At 44.2% G+C, this 15,576-nt stretch overlaps 1 protein-coding gene across 2 annotated transcripts in view; it reads left to right on the forward strand.

Annotated features, from left to right (window-relative positions):
• Positions 1-15,576, forward strand: part of TTBK2 (tau tubulin kinase 2) — a 129,684-nt gene that overhangs the window by 49,303 nt on the left and 64,805 nt on the right. For both annotated transcript variants that reach the window (XM_069730929.1, XM_069730918.1), the window contains exon 3: positions 13,582-13,729. In XM_069730929.1, the coding sequence (XP_069587030.1) occupies positions 13,582-13,729 (148 nt within the window). The remainder of the gene's footprint in view (positions 1-13,581; positions 13,730-15,576) is intronic.

The raw sequence follows: 15,576 nt of genomic DNA on the forward strand, positions 1-15,576 counted from the left end.
TGATGCTGAATCGTTTCCACAAACCCTAATGACCCAATTAGTGCCCCGTCATTAGAAGCTCATTAAACGCCTCCCTGTCCCGAGCAATCATGTACAGTATGGGGGGATCCTGCAGCCCACCCGTGACTGCTCCATACCATACACTGCCCTCTGTCGCTCTCACTGTTATCCTGTGCATTTCTCCTTCATCGTTACCCCATGTTACACTTGTCACCCCCCACTACAGAGTAGCAGGGCAGCCAATGTCACCCCCTCCCGGACCCTAATGGCAGCAGGAAATGTCTGCTCCTCTATTGGGTTGGAACCTGATTTACCGTAATCAAGGAATAATGTGGATTTGTTGCCGGTGGCTGCAGGGGAAGGGTTAAGTGATGCCATGTCCTTGGTGGGAGCAGTGGCAGCTGCTGGGACCTGGACAGACACAACCAATGTTGCTGTGACTGCACAGTGTGACCTGGAGGAGAGAAGCTGAGACTCCGGAGCAGAAATCACCCACATGCCAGCACTGGGCAGAGTCCCTCCAGTCACCAGCATGGGGCCACGGGGCCCCAACCTACAGCCCACATGGCAGCAGCTCCCCTTCCTCCTGGCATCTGGTTAACCCCATTTATGCGGGTCAGATTGTTATATTTAAGGTTTAGCAATAACCTTCATACAGATGGGAAGGGGTTAAGCTTCTTCCTACCCCACTGGTGCAGGTTTGGTGCAGCATGCATGTATTCTGGGGTTCTGGGAGAGCTGGGTGGCTGCAGGCTGCACCCCACCAGCTGCTCCTCCAGACATCACCCACATTTTTAGGCAGCAGAGACAGACAGCAGCAGACTGAGCCACAGGACCAACTGCAATTATTGCTGGATACCTTTGCACTCTGGTAGGACTAGCTCCTCCGGAATCTTCCTGATAAGTTCAGCTCAGCAGCACTGTCTGCAGCCAGCCAGGGGCCAGAGCAGAGAACTGCTCTCTCCGCCCACAAACAGTCACGCTGGCTGCCTTCTCTTAACCCCTATGTGTGCCTGCCTGGCTGCACTGACTCAGTGAGAAGATGCTTGTGTCAGAGCTGGCACATAGGGGTTAAGAGAATGCAGCCAGCAGTGACTTTGTGGGCGGAGAGAGCATGTTATCTCCTGCTCTGCTCTCCCAGCTGCTAGTGGGCCCCCCTTTCTTCCCAAGGCCCCGGCATTTGCCCGCTGTGCCGGGTGCTGACGCCGGCCCTGCCCCCCCCCCCCTAATTTTGCCACAAAAAACTGGGAAAACTTAATGACTCAAGTATAAGCCTAGGGTGGAAAATGCAGCAGCTACTTGTAAATTTTAAAAATAAAAATAGGTACCAATAAAAGTAAAATTAATTGAGACATCAGTAGGTTACCGTATATACTCGAGTATAAGCTGAGATTTTCAGCCCATTTTTTTGGGCTGAAAGTCCCCCTCTCGGCTTATACTCGAGTTATATACCCGGGTGTCAGCAGGGGAGGGAGAGCGGGGGCTGTGTAGTCATACTTACCTGCTGCGGCGCGGTCCCTGCAGTCCCTGGCTTCTCCGGCGCTGCAGATTCTTCCTGTACTGAGCGGTCACATGGCACCGCTCATTACAGAAATGAATAGGCGGCTCCACCCCCATAGGGGAGGAGCCGCATATTCATTGCTGTAAATGATCAGTGCCATGTGACCGCTCAATTACAGGAAGAAGCTGCAGCGCCGGAGAAGCCAGGGACTGCAGGGACCGCGCTGGGAGCAGGTAAGGGGAGCGCAGCGCTATAATTACCTGCTCCTCGCTCCGGTACGGCTCCGTCTGCAGCGTCCTCTAGCAATGACGCTCAGGTTAGAGGGCGCTGTGACGTAGTCAGTGCGCGCCCTCTGCTGAGCGTCAGTGCTGGAGACGGAGCCGCACGAGGAGCAGGTAATTATTGAAAGCGTCGGCGTCCTGAGAAGAGAGGTGAGTATGTGATTTTTATTTTTTTTTTATGGCAGCACCAGCAGCATTCTAAGGAGCACCTATGGGGCCATAATGAAAGGTGCAGAGCATATATGGGGCAGCATTCTAAGGAGCACCTATGGGGCCATAATCAAAGGTGCAGAGCATATATGGGGCACAGCATTCTAAGGAGCACCTATGGGGCCATAAAGGTGCAGAGCATATATGGGGCACAGCATTCTAAGGAGCACCTATGGGGCCATAATCAAAGGTGCAGAGCATATATGGGGCACAGCATTCTAAGGAGCACCTATGGGGCCATAAAGGTGCAGAGCATATATGGGGCACAGCATTCTAAGGAGCACCTATGGGGCCATAATCAAAGGTGCAGAGCATATATGGGGCAGCATTCTAAGGAGCACCTATGGGGCCATAATCAAAGGTGCAGAGCATATATGGGGCAGCATTATAAGGAGCACCTATGGGGCCATAATCAAAGGTGCAGAGCATATATGGCACAGCATTCTAAGGAGCACCAAAGGGGCCATAATCAAAGGTGCAGAGCATATATGGGGCACAGCATTCTAAGGAGCATTTATGGGGCCATAATCAAAGGTGCAGAGCATATATGGCACAACATTATAAGGAGCATCTATGGGGCCATAATCAAAGGTGCAGAGCATATATGGCACAACATTATAAGGAGCATCTATGGGGCCATAATCAAAGGTGCAGAGCATATATGGCACAACATTATAAGGAGCATCTATGGGGCCATAATCAAAGGTGCAGAGCATATATGGCACAGCATTATAAGGAGCATCTATGGGGCCATAATCAACGGTGCAGAGCATTCTATATAGCACAGTTGTATATGGAGCATCTATGGGGCAATAATGAACGGTATGGAGCATCTATTTTTATTTTTGAAATTCACCGGTAGCTGCTGCATTTTCTACCCTAGGCTTATACTCGAGTCAATAAGTTTTCCCAGTTTTTTGTGGCAAAATTAGGGGGGTCGGCTTATACTCGGGTCGGCTTATACTCGAGTATATACGGTAAGTGTTTTTGAATATCCATATTGAATCAGGAGCCCCATATAATGCTCCATACAGTTCATGATGGCTCCATAAGGCCATGTTCACACAGTGCGTTTTTTACTGCGGAACCGCAGCGGTTTTGCCGCTGCGGTTCCGCAGCTGTTTTCCATGCAGGGTACATAACAATGTAACCCTATGGAAAACAGTCACTGCTGTGCACATGATCCGGAATTTCGTTTAAAAAGCCGCGCAGAATAGCTGCGGCAAAAAAGGAGCATGTCACTTCTTTTTCCTGAACCGCAGCGGTTCTGCACCCATAGACCTCCACTGTGAGGTCAAAACCGCAGTAAAACCCGCAGATCAAAAATATATCTGCGGGTTTTACTGCGATTTGATGTGCAGAACCGCTGCAGCAGGAAGTGCGGGGGAGCGGGCGGAAGTGCGTGGGCGGAGTGTGGCTGCCCCCCCGTGCTCCGATCCCGCCCCCGTGCTCCGATGCCCCCCCCGTGCTCCGATGCCCCACCCCAGTGCTCCGATGCCCCCCCCCGTGCCCTAATCTCCCCCCCTTATACTTACCCGGCGTCCCGGTGTCCGTCCGGCCGTCTTCTCCCTGGGCGCCGCCATCTTGCAAAATGGCGGGCGCATGCGCAGTGCGCCCGCCGAATCTGCCGGCCGGCAGATTCGCTCCAAAGTGCATTTTGATCACTGAGATAGGTTATATCTCAGTGATCAAAATAAAAAAATAGTAAATGACACCCCCCCACTTTGTCACCCCCATTGGTAGGGACAATAAAAAAATTAAGAATTTTTTTTTTTTTTTTTCACTAAGGTTAGAATAGGGGTAGGGTTAGGGTTAGGGTTAGAAAACTGCATAAAAAAAAGGATCAAAAAACGCATCAAAAAAGGACAAAAAAGGACCAAAAAAAGGACCTGCGTTTTCTGCCAAGAGCTGCAGTTTTTTAAAAAAACAGTCCTGAAAAAAAAAGGATGGAAATCCTGAACGTGTGAACATACCCTAAGATTCTCCATACAAAATAAGCCCCATATAATTCTCCATACAGTTTATGATGGGCTCCATAAGATGCTCCATATTAAAATATGCCCCATATAATGCTGCACAAATGTGGATTATGGCCCCATAAGATGCTCCATACAGATATTTGCCCCATATAATGCTGCACATGGCCCCATACAGATATTTGCCCCATATAATGCTGCACATGGCCCCATACAGATATTTGCCTCATATAATGCTGCACATGGCCCCATAAGAGGCTCCATACAGATATTTGCCCCATATTACGCTGCACAAGGCCCCATAAGATGCTCCATACAGACATTTGCCCCATATGCTGTTGCTGCGATTAAAAAAATAAAAAATTACATACTCACCTCTCAGGCCCCTGGCACTTGCTATATTCACCTGCTTCCCGTTCCACCACCGACCACCGCTGTGTCTTCCCCGTCCTCTGCACTGACATTCAGGCAGAGGGCGGCGCACACTAATCGCGCCCTCTGACCTGAGCGTCACTGCACAGGACGTGGAAGACACAGAGGTGGCGCTGACTGTGGAACGGGGAACAGGTGAATATAGAGCACTTAGTTATACTCACCTGCTCCTGGTGCGGTCCCTGCTTGTCTGTTTCCTGGCGCCGGCAGCTTCTTCCTGTAGTGAGCGGTCACATGGTACCGCTCATTACAGTAATGAATATGCGGCTCCACCCCTATGGGAGTGGAGTTGGGTCCATATTCATTACGCTGCCGGCGCCGGGGAACCAGGGACGTGCAGGGACCGCGCCAGGAGCAGGTGAGTATTATTACACAGCTGCCGCTCCCCCTCCCCTTCCGACCCCCGGGTATGACTCGAGTTTAAGCCGAGAAGGGCACTTTCAGCCCAAAAATGTGGACTGAAAATCTTGGCTTACACTCGAGTATATACAATACATACAATATGGAATCAAGGCCAAGTGACTCAACTATGAACAAAATCATATGAACTGGGGTGAAGAAAAATTACAGCAGATCTCTGGACTGATGATTCAAAATGTGAAATATTTGGCTGTAAGAAAAGGCAGGTTCATCGAAAGGCTGAAGGGTGGCACAGTAATGAATCTATATAGGCATCAGTGAAGCATGGTGGTGGGTCCTGAATGTTTGAGGCTACAGTTCAGCACACAAAGTTTAGGATTTAGTTAAGATTAATGGCGTCCTCAATGCTGAAAAATACAGGCAGATAGATATCCATCATGTAATACCATTAGAGAGGTTTCTGATTGGCCCCATTTTTATTCTGCAGCAGGACGACCCCAAACACACAGCCAATTGCATAAGATTTCCACAAGTGACATCCACAGAAGATCTGGGGTTAGTTCTCAAAGATGTTTGTAATAACCTCCCTGCCGAGTTCCTTCAAAATAACTGTGTACAAGTGTACTTAGAAAAATTGATGCTTTGATATTTTGAAGGTAAAGGGCAAGCACACCAAATATTGATTAAAAATAAACTATTAACACTTCTATTTTGGAAAACGTTCTTACTTTGCAGCATTTTTTTCAACATGAGCCTTAAGATTTTGCTCTTTCATGAAAAAAAGAGTTTTTAAAAGGAGATTGGCAAAGTAATGTGAGAAAGGAAGGGGTCATAAAAAATTCAGGAGACTCAATTGTCTTTTTCATGGTTTGCCTGCTTGACATTTATAGAAATATTCCACTCCTCTGTGCTCAGTATTTGATGAGGACCAGTCACCACTCCGATCTTTAGGAAATAAACATGGGATACTTAGTCACTCCTACAATAAATTGACTTTTATATCTTTATTTTACAGCCTCGTTGCAAATATTGACAAGCATCGGAATATACATATATACCCCTCCTCACATGTAAAGCGCCATGGAATAAATGGTGCTATCTAATATATAATTGCCTAGAATACTACTTCCTGCAATTTGTGCCAACTTCCGTGGCTTTGTCCGGAGCTAATGTCCGGAGCTAATGTCCGGAGATTAATTGCCTAGAATACTACTTCCTGCAATTTGTGCCAACTTCCGTGGCTTTGTCCGGAGCTAATGTGCGGAGATAATGTCCGGAGCTAATGTGCGGAGATAATGTCCGGAGATAAGTGACGTCAACAGTGTCCAGTGTCTGATTGGTTGCCGCCTGCTGCGAGCGACTAATCAGAAACGTGCCGTACTGTGACACACTCCGCCCGCCATTTTGGTGTGATTTTTGAATTTTTACCTCACAGCAAGTTTCTACTGCGTGGAGGCGGGCCCAGTGACGTTGCTCTTCAAGCTCCTGCCGAATTTCGTCAAAAAAATGATAATACCATTTACCAAAACTATATATATTTAGTGGTGAAGTGGTTCAGTGACATTTTCACACCAATTTTGAACTTTTGTTTGGTGTTTTCTCCATATACTGCCTATTATTTTTGTTCTTTCTTACTATTATTTATTAATTGTATTATTCTTACATTTGAATAAATAAAGTATATATGGATTCTAGACTCCCGATTCTTTAGAATCGGGCTGCCATCTAGTAATTAATAATAATCAGATAAAGGTGCCCCCTATCCCCAAACTATTTATTATACTTGATGCATTTTTTAGTTGCAAGACTTTAGTAATTTTTTTTTCTAAAGTATATTGGATCCTAGGAAAGTAATTGACATTACGTAAAATATTTGTTGTTGTTGCAGCTGCAGCAGCAGCAAAACAGGCATTTTTGGTGAATCAGTATTTCTGGGTGATTTAAGTGGATCTTTTCACAATGGATGCCCTGATTGTTCCTTATCCAGCTATTGAACAGGACAGTGCGGATTTGCAGTAACCTCTACCTCTGAAGAGGAATTGCTTTGTGTGCATTTAATTTTATAAAACCCCTTTCACATGAATCGTGCAGCAAATCTGCCATGTCTGATCATAGCTTAAAGGTCATGCCCCAGTAAGTATAAAAAGTTCTGTGACTCAGTTCAATTCCATTATGAACTTTGGTTAGGCCGGGGTCACACTTCCGAGTGCAATGCAAAAAACTCACATCAATACCCGGCACTGCCGCCGGCACTCAGGACCGGAGTGTGTGGCTGCATGTATTTCTATGTAGCTGAACGCCCCAGTCCGAACCACCGGCGGCAGTGCTGGATATTGCTGCGAGAGACTCGCATTGCATTCGCAAGTATGACACCGGCCTAACTAAAGTTGTCCACTATTGACAAACCCTTCTTGATAACCCCTTCTCATACCCCACGCTTGGCCCAGATTTAAAATAAAAAGGCCTATACTCTCCACCCGTGCCCGCACTGTTCCAGCGGTGTCGACACACTCGCGGTCCAGGGCTCTCTTGTGGTTGTAGTGACATGTGAAGCTGGCACCCAATCAGCGCTGGCATCACTGTCCCCGCCTTTGTATGAATTGAACATGAAGAGGAAGTCTGAGATCAGCTTCAGCCCGGACTTCGTCTTCATGGCGCTGATTGGGCGCCGGGGTCATGTGTCAGAACAACCCCACAGGAGCCACGAGACCGGGAGTGCCGATACAGTTGGAACGGGGTCGGCGTTAAATGTGAGTATAAGTTTTTTTTTTTTTGTTTTTTTTTTAAATTTTAATCGGGGCCAAACATTTAGAACAAGAAGCAGTTGTCCTAGTAGTTGATAAACCATTTAAAGAAGACTTGTACACCTCAGAGATGGTATAAATGGTATGAAATCATTTTAAAAAGGAAATAACCAAATCTCACTTACCGAAACCTCCCTCAGATTATTCCATAGAACTCATTATGTCTCTAATTACTTTCACAAAATCTATCATACAGTTCCAGACAAAAGCTTCAGGGTGTGTGAAGTGGGCGACACGTTCCACACTTGGTGGACATGCCCCATAGTGAAATCTCTTTGGAAGGATGTAGTTAAATTAATTAACACTGTCCTGAAAAAGGAACTACTCCTTCCACCAACGGTAATTCCTATAGGTGATAGGCCAATCAATGCCAATGGTAAGACGTGCCAGCTTATAGATTATATTACCATGGCAACTAGAAACCACATAGCAACGGAAAACCAATAGTTTATCGATGGCCCAGGTGAAAAGACGGATAAATGTAATTATGCTATACGAAAAAATAGAAGCCACCAGATCCGACTCTCTTGAAATCTTCCGAGGTATTTGGAACTCATGGATCCAGACTCAGACTGATGGTGACTTTTCCAGAATAATGTCACTATCTGTATAAATTAAAACGTGGATACAACGAATTGATCAGTAGGACTTACATCCTACACGAATTATATAGAGTACATCAACATAACCCCCAAAGCTATTACCCAAGATTTTACATTCCTTCCCTTTTTTTTGTTTTTCTCTTTTATTTTCTTTTATTAATACAATGCAGCTAATGTTATACGAACGTATATTTGTCCTTTCCAGCTAAAATTAATAAGTCAAAGATATTGTATTAATATTATTTACATTGATATACTTCCCCCTGCGAGGGGGATCCTTGCATTTTAAAAATCCGTATCATAATGGCATAATAATCTGAAGAATAAAATTGAGCTTTTCATGAGTCCTGTTTTAAAGTGAGACAGCTCATGAGTACAACTGTATTGAGTCTGCAGTCACCCAGCCAGACTAACAGGTGCAGCTCCTACTGAGACGGGGAGAAAAAATTCCAGCTATTGGCAACAAATCATAAAATTATAAAAATCCTTTATTAAATACACTTCTAAATTCCAGGGCACATTGTGGGGGACGGGGAACAACATGGCGACGCGTTTCGAAAGCAAACAGCGTTCTTCCTCAAGGCCTATTGGGAATCTTTCCCATCAGTCACACATACCCAGTAAATCATGCTCTTTGGACAAAAAAAGTCACATGATGTAAAGCTGCATAAATGAGCACTACAACAAAAAAAAACCATGCAAGCACAAAAAATCATGTACAAAGAATTATTAATTGCTCAAAAATTACATAACTTGGATTAAGACATTTGAAAATTAACAAAACATTTACAGCACAAAAAGAAACCTAATAATGACACATAATATCACGGCGCAATTTGAGATCTAATTCCTAAGTTGAAGATCCAAAATGCTTCTCTAATGAGATGTAATCTCTTCATGTCTCGGAGGATACCTCAATTTTTCAATATTGAAGACCGTACAGATGTCATCTGTAGCTGATGATGCAAGATGAAATGCCTTGACGCAGAGGATATATTCCTGTTGGTAAAATTAGTGTTGGGAATGTCATTTAAATGCTTGTTAATTCTGACTTTCATGCTGCGACTGGTTCAACCAATATACACGGTGTTCAGAATTATTAGGCACATGAGGGGACATAATGAAGCACATCGAAAAGCAAATACTTTTTCTTGTAAAAGGATGTGACGTCAGAAGCCATAGGCATAACGAGGCTGCATATGCCCCTATTTATAATGGCCACAAAGCGAGGCTCTGGGAGACCATTCCCTCCCCGTATGGGTTACATAATGCACCACGTTTTAGATACCGGGCTTTTGCCATTGCAGGGTCCTCTCATACCCACTAATTTTTCTAGTTATGCTCCTCTGATGAATCCTCCTCATTGGGGAAGAAATGCATTGGGAAGAATACTTTGGTTTGGTGGGATACTAAGAACAGATCTTACTTGGGTACTGTCCTTGTGAGGACTAGAATCTCCCCTCCCCCCTTGTTGTCATCTGTGATTTGAATACTGCCAAAATGCTATAGATGGGTGAGATCAAACCATTCTTTTAATGAGCACTGGTTGAGCACAGGCACTATATTTACATTGTGTATGTTTCTGTCCGGAGTTGCAATACTTTTTTATTATGATAACAGTAGAGGTTATATTTTAGATATACATAGGGAGACTCTCCTAGCTTATCTCTAACAAGTCCTGAGGGTGTAAATAGTGTTAAGAGGAATATAAACACTATAGCTGCATTTGTTACTTTACGTTTTGGTCAGAACGTCATTCTGTGCATACTGGACTACTAAATGCAGGATGTGGTCAGCTGGTCTCGATTTTCCTTTTCACTGCAGCTTGCACTGAGCTGTGTGAGATCTCTGCAGGGAGGAGGAGCTCACAATCTGCTGACAGATCTGCTTTAAAGCAGAAGAGTATAGTATGTAGACTGAGGCGGAAGTTGTCTGGATGATAAGCGCTTTGTTTTTTTTCTTCAAAAGATTCTTAGTGCATCTGTTTGTTTAGGTTTTTGATCTAGTATATTTTTTATCTTGACATGCGTTGGTTTTGAAAGTGAAAAATGGTTTGATGCATTATGCAGATTGTTAGTGCTACACCATTCAAACTTTTGATGTTTTCAGCTATTTTAATATTTGGTAACATATTCCATGCTTGTCATTGTTAACATTGAGATTAATCATCCTTCAAAAGGTCTGTGACTCTTCTTCTTCTTTTTTTTTTTGCCGAGTCTTTTGAACTTTACTGATTTAAGCCTCTTTTCTTTGGCTGTTTGAACTATGTAATTACTGATAATTTAATGTTTGTAGGGTAAAGAAACTCCCTAAAACGATGATGGCTGAATGATCATTTTATTTGTCTGGTTCTTGAAAGCTACTAAAGCATTTTTCTTTCAGCTGGAAATTACAAAATAATCTATAGATATATGGTCTTTTGTGTTTATATAGCCTCATCCTAGATTATTATTATTTTTTTTTCTTTTTGTTAAATCGGGCTGTGCCTGCATGTAAAATTCAGAGTTTCTGGTTTCATATGTATTACCAAAGTGACCTTTACAGTGCCACCTCCATCCTCCGCCCTTCCATCATTGTGTGGCTAGCGTATGGTTATTCCTTTTTTTTTGTAGCTCTAACCATAATTGTGCATCGGGTGCAGTGCTTAAAAGTTCTACACAGGAAGTAATTGCGACTACATTACCATTGACAGTTTTCTGTTGCTTTACTTTGCTTGTAGCTTATACTTGAGAGCTATATGTGAACGATGTCAGCAGGGAGGAGAGAGTGATGCCTGTTCTCTCCTCCAAGAAAGTAATCAATTAGCACAGAAGAATGTCGTGTCTGACATTGCTTTTCTACTCTGCTACTTCTTGTGCTTCTTTATTGCTTATTATTTATTTATATAGCACCATTAATTCCATGGTGCTGTACATGGGAAAGGGGTTACGTACAAAGTTATAGATATCATTTACAGTAAACAAATTTACCATGACAGACTGGTACAGAGGGGAGAGGACCCTGTCCTTGCGGACTTACATTCTATGGGATAATGGGGAAGAGACAGAAGGTCGGGGGTGCAGCAGCTCTGCTGGTGGTGAGGTGGCAGCTCTGGTGCTGGTGAAGCAGCAGCTCTGGTGCTGGTGAGGCTTCAGCTCGGGTAGTGGTGAGGCAGTGGAATGGTTATTGCAGGCTGTAGGCTTTCCGGAAGAGATGGGATTTCAGGTTCCGTCTGAAGGATTCGAGGGTGGTGGATAATCGGACGTGTTGAGGCGTGGAATTCCAGAGGATTGGGGATATTCAGGAGAAATCTTGGAGGCGGTTGTGTGAGGAACGAATAAGTGTGGAGGAGAGTAGGAGGTTTTGGAAGGATCGAAGATTACTTGAGGGTTGATATTGGGAGATTAGTTCAGAGATATAGGGATTGGGAGCCAGTGGAGGGATTTGCAGAGGGGAGAAGCAGGGGAATTGCGAGGAGAGAGGTGGATTAGTCGAGCAGCAGAGTTGAGGACAGACTGGAGTGGTGCAAGAGAGTTAGCGGGGAGGCCACAGAGGAGGGTGTTGCAGTAATCGAGGCGGGAGATGATGAGGGCATGCACAAGAGTTTTAGAAGATTTTGGGCTGAGGAAGGGATGGATTCTGGCAATATTTTTGAGTTGGAGGCAACAGGAGGTGGCAAGAGTTTGGACGTGCGGTTTGAAGGACAGGGCAGAGTCGAGGGTTACCCCGAGGCATCGGATTTCAGGTGCAAGAGAGAGAGCGTGATGCTGTTTGCCACAATAGATTGATCGGGTCGGTGGGATACGCGAGATGGGGGATACGCGAGATGGGGGATAGATGATGAGTTCAGTTTTGTCTACATTGAGTTTTAGGAAGCGAGAGGTGAAGGCGGATATGGCTGACAGACACTCTGGGATTCTGGACAGCAGAGAGGTCACATCTGGGCCAGAGAGGTAGATCTGAGTGTTGTCCGCATACAGGTGGTACTGGAAGCCATGGGATTTTATGAGTTGTTCTAGGCCAGTAGTATAGATGGAAAAAAGTGGGGGTCCTAGGACAGAGCCTTGAGGGTCTCCAACAGAGAGAGGGAGGGATGAGGAGGTAGTGCGGAAGTGGGAAACGCTAAAGGTGCGGTCGGAAAGTTATGAGGGTTTTCATGGCCTAGGGCAGTAATTAAGTATATTGTGAGGGCCCTGATGCTGAGGACAAAGCTGAATGAGGCCAGCCGGCACTTGAACTTTTCCTTCCTACACAGTATTATAACCACTCTGTTTTTTTTTTTTTTTTTCCTACACTCGGGCACAACACTCCGTCTGACTACTAACCAGTATATCAGAATGGTGGACCCTGTCCTTGGTGGGGGAGGGAGTCTCAGAAAACTGAATGTTAATCTTGGCATTCTGGTCTAGAAAAATAGGGCCAATTTGGATGTTGAAGAAACCAGGGATGATTGCTTCTTTATGATCACGCATTGCGCTCTCCTCTTTGCTGACATTGCTTTGGTATAGGTGTGTAGCGATGCCAACCGCGAGGAGAGAGTGATTTGTGTGCTCTCTCCTGCATAGGCAGTGGTTACATAATTAGTCGTCTTCAGACAGTGCTGTCTCTCACAAGCCAGCGTGGTCAATCAACCTAGAAAGAGTGGCATGGTTCACTATGGCATTTAGCCACTGAGTACCTTCATTTGCATATTCAAATAACTTTTTTTTGGGTGGAAATGTAGGAACAGATAAAAAAACAACAAAAAAAAACAACAACTTTTATTGCAGCTCCATCTCATACAAGGCTATGTGAATGTGCGATGAGTGTCTGCACTTTAAAAAATGTGGTTGATGAATTTTGCACAAAGTCATAGTTTTTTTTCCCTCTTTTTTGCACCTTTCATGGCAAAAAGTCAAATTTTTTAAAATGTTGCACTTGAGTTCTATTTTTGTGCAGCTGAGAACTAAACAGATTTTGAACTCCTCCGGTTGGGTACGGAAATACAATTGCACATTATTTTTTTGCAATGTTTTAAAGACACAAATTGTGAATTGGACTAAAACAGAAAAATTGCCAAAAAAAACCCAAACTCAAAGGCGCAAAGTTAAAAGGCACAAAGAGTAAGAGGAATCGTGGACTATGTATCTGGGATAACTTAGTTCGAGGCCAGTCCTCATCCGGCGGCTTCGCCCCATCCCGTTTCCCCAGATGTACAGGTCTTTCCTTACACAATTGGGGACAACAGTCTGTCAATGTAATTATACATTTGTCAGAGGAGTCCTAATGGGGAAACCTTACAATGAAAAGTTCTAGGGAAAGTTGATCTAGAATTGATTTTTTTTTTATAGAGTATATAAGTATTTACTAAGTTAGACATGACATACTCTTTATAAGAATACATGTGTTTTTTTTTCTTTATCTTCAACTGACCATGATCTTGGTATTTTTCAACAGCTAAGAAAAATTGGTGGTGGTGGCTTTGGAGAAATCTACGATGCCCTGGACCTGCTAACAAGGGAGAATGTCGCTCTCAAAGTGGAATCTGCCCAACAGCCAAAACAAGTACTGAAGATGGAGGTGGCCGTTCTCAAGAAACTTCAAGGTTAAATAACCCGCTATCTTGTTTTATTGTCTAGTTTGAGAATGGACTTGTATAAAGATGAAGGCGGTGAAATTGTGCAAATATAGCGGTGGAAGGCTTGGTGTTATGTCTCACTGGCCTGCTAATGCTACACCGGAATGGCAGGAAACCTGAAAAAGAAAAAAGTTTCAGAAAAGTTTTGTTTTATTAATTTGCGGCAGTATAACTCCGTTTTAAATCTGCCCAGTTTGCATATATCACCCCCCAAAGAATGGCCTTCCAGGCTCTGTTTACCCGCCAGTTGTCTTTAGAATCGTCCTGGTGTAGTTCCAGAGCTCTTGGTTGATCATGCGCCTTTCAGTCTCTCGGCTGGTTTACTGCCAATATGGCTCTGTTTCGGGCCGTGTCTAGAACGGAGCTGCTCTTCTGAGGGAGGATGTCACATGAAGGGGCAAAGCCTCCTTCATTACAGTACAGAGCTCATACCAGGAAGCTGCGGTGTGCATATTTGCTGATAATTAGAAGTACCTATGTACTGCAGGATGGAGATAAGAGTAATGTAGTGCAGGATGGGGCTGTACATAGAGGGGGCTGAGACGAGGCATGTTCTGCAGGATGAGGCTATATATAGAGGGGCTAAATGGAGTATTATACTGCAGGTTGGTGCTGTCTAAAATGGCAAGACAGGAGTATTATACTTCAGGATTGGGCTGTGCATAGAGGGTGTAAGGTGAGTATTATTATGGAGGATTCAGCTGTGTATAGAGGGAAAAACAGTAGTATTATACTGCAGGATAGGGTTGCGCATAGAGGAAATGAGAGGAGCAATATACCGCAAGATAGGTAGTGTTTAGAGGGGCTGAGAGTAATGATATACTGCAGGATAAGGCTGTGTATATAGGGGCTGAGAGGAGTTAAGTTGTGTTTGTTGACTGCTGCTGTGACATCGGTGATGGGACGTTCCAAATTGTTGGTCTTGGAATGTTTTACAACCTTTTATTCACTTGTATCACCTTGGACTGTAGACAATGCTTGTATGGCTGGTCTAGCCTATCAAACATGGCTGAATTTCTCATTAGGCACAAAAACCTGGTGTGTGTAAGTGACCCTGATGCACAATTCTAGGAGTGACCAACAGTTCATGCATTTGAGTTTGATGCACTAGTCTCTCTTCAGTACTGATATACATTTGATAAGGCTGTGGTTCCTGTTCACTAATGTGATTTACATGTTGTTTTCTTTTTTAGTTTCAATAAGTTTTATTTTTCGAGCAAACAGTAAAATAATACATTAACAACAGATTTCCCGTACAAGAAGGTGGTATAGTGTTTAGATTGAGTTTTGTTTCTTTCCCACAATCACCGATAAAATTAAACTTTCATGAACTACAATACGTAGACAGGGGGGGGAAGTACATAGGGGAGGGGGACAACAGAGTATCTCAAACAAGATATAAGAGTGGTCGCATTCAATTTACCCAGCAATCACAAGGACAATATTAGGGTCTGACCCAGGTTTACATTATTGTCTAGTTCCATCCAGGGTCGCCAAGTCTGATAGAAAGTGTCCCATGAGTCATTCCTTGTAGCTTGGATTCTTTCGTATAACAAAATAGTGTTCATCTTGTCCATCACAAGTGGCAGTGATAAAGAAGTAGTTCTCCACTTCGTTGCAATGTGTAACTTTGTCGCCATACAAAGTTGGCTGACTAGGTTGTGAAGTTTTTTAGGTAAGCCGGGTAACCTAGCACCCAGAAGAAACACAGCCGGGTCCAAAGGGACTGTCCTACCACACATTTTTACCATTATGGATTGTACCCTCCGCCAAAGCGCAGATACCATCGGGCACTCCCACCAAATATGTTTTAG

This window comes from Ranitomeya imitator, chromosome 1 (assembly GCF_032444005.1).
Source record: "Ranitomeya imitator isolate aRanImi1 chromosome 1, aRanImi1.pri, whole genome shotgun sequence".
NCBI lineage: Eukaryota > Metazoa > Chordata > Amphibia > Anura > Dendrobatidae > Ranitomeya > Ranitomeya imitator.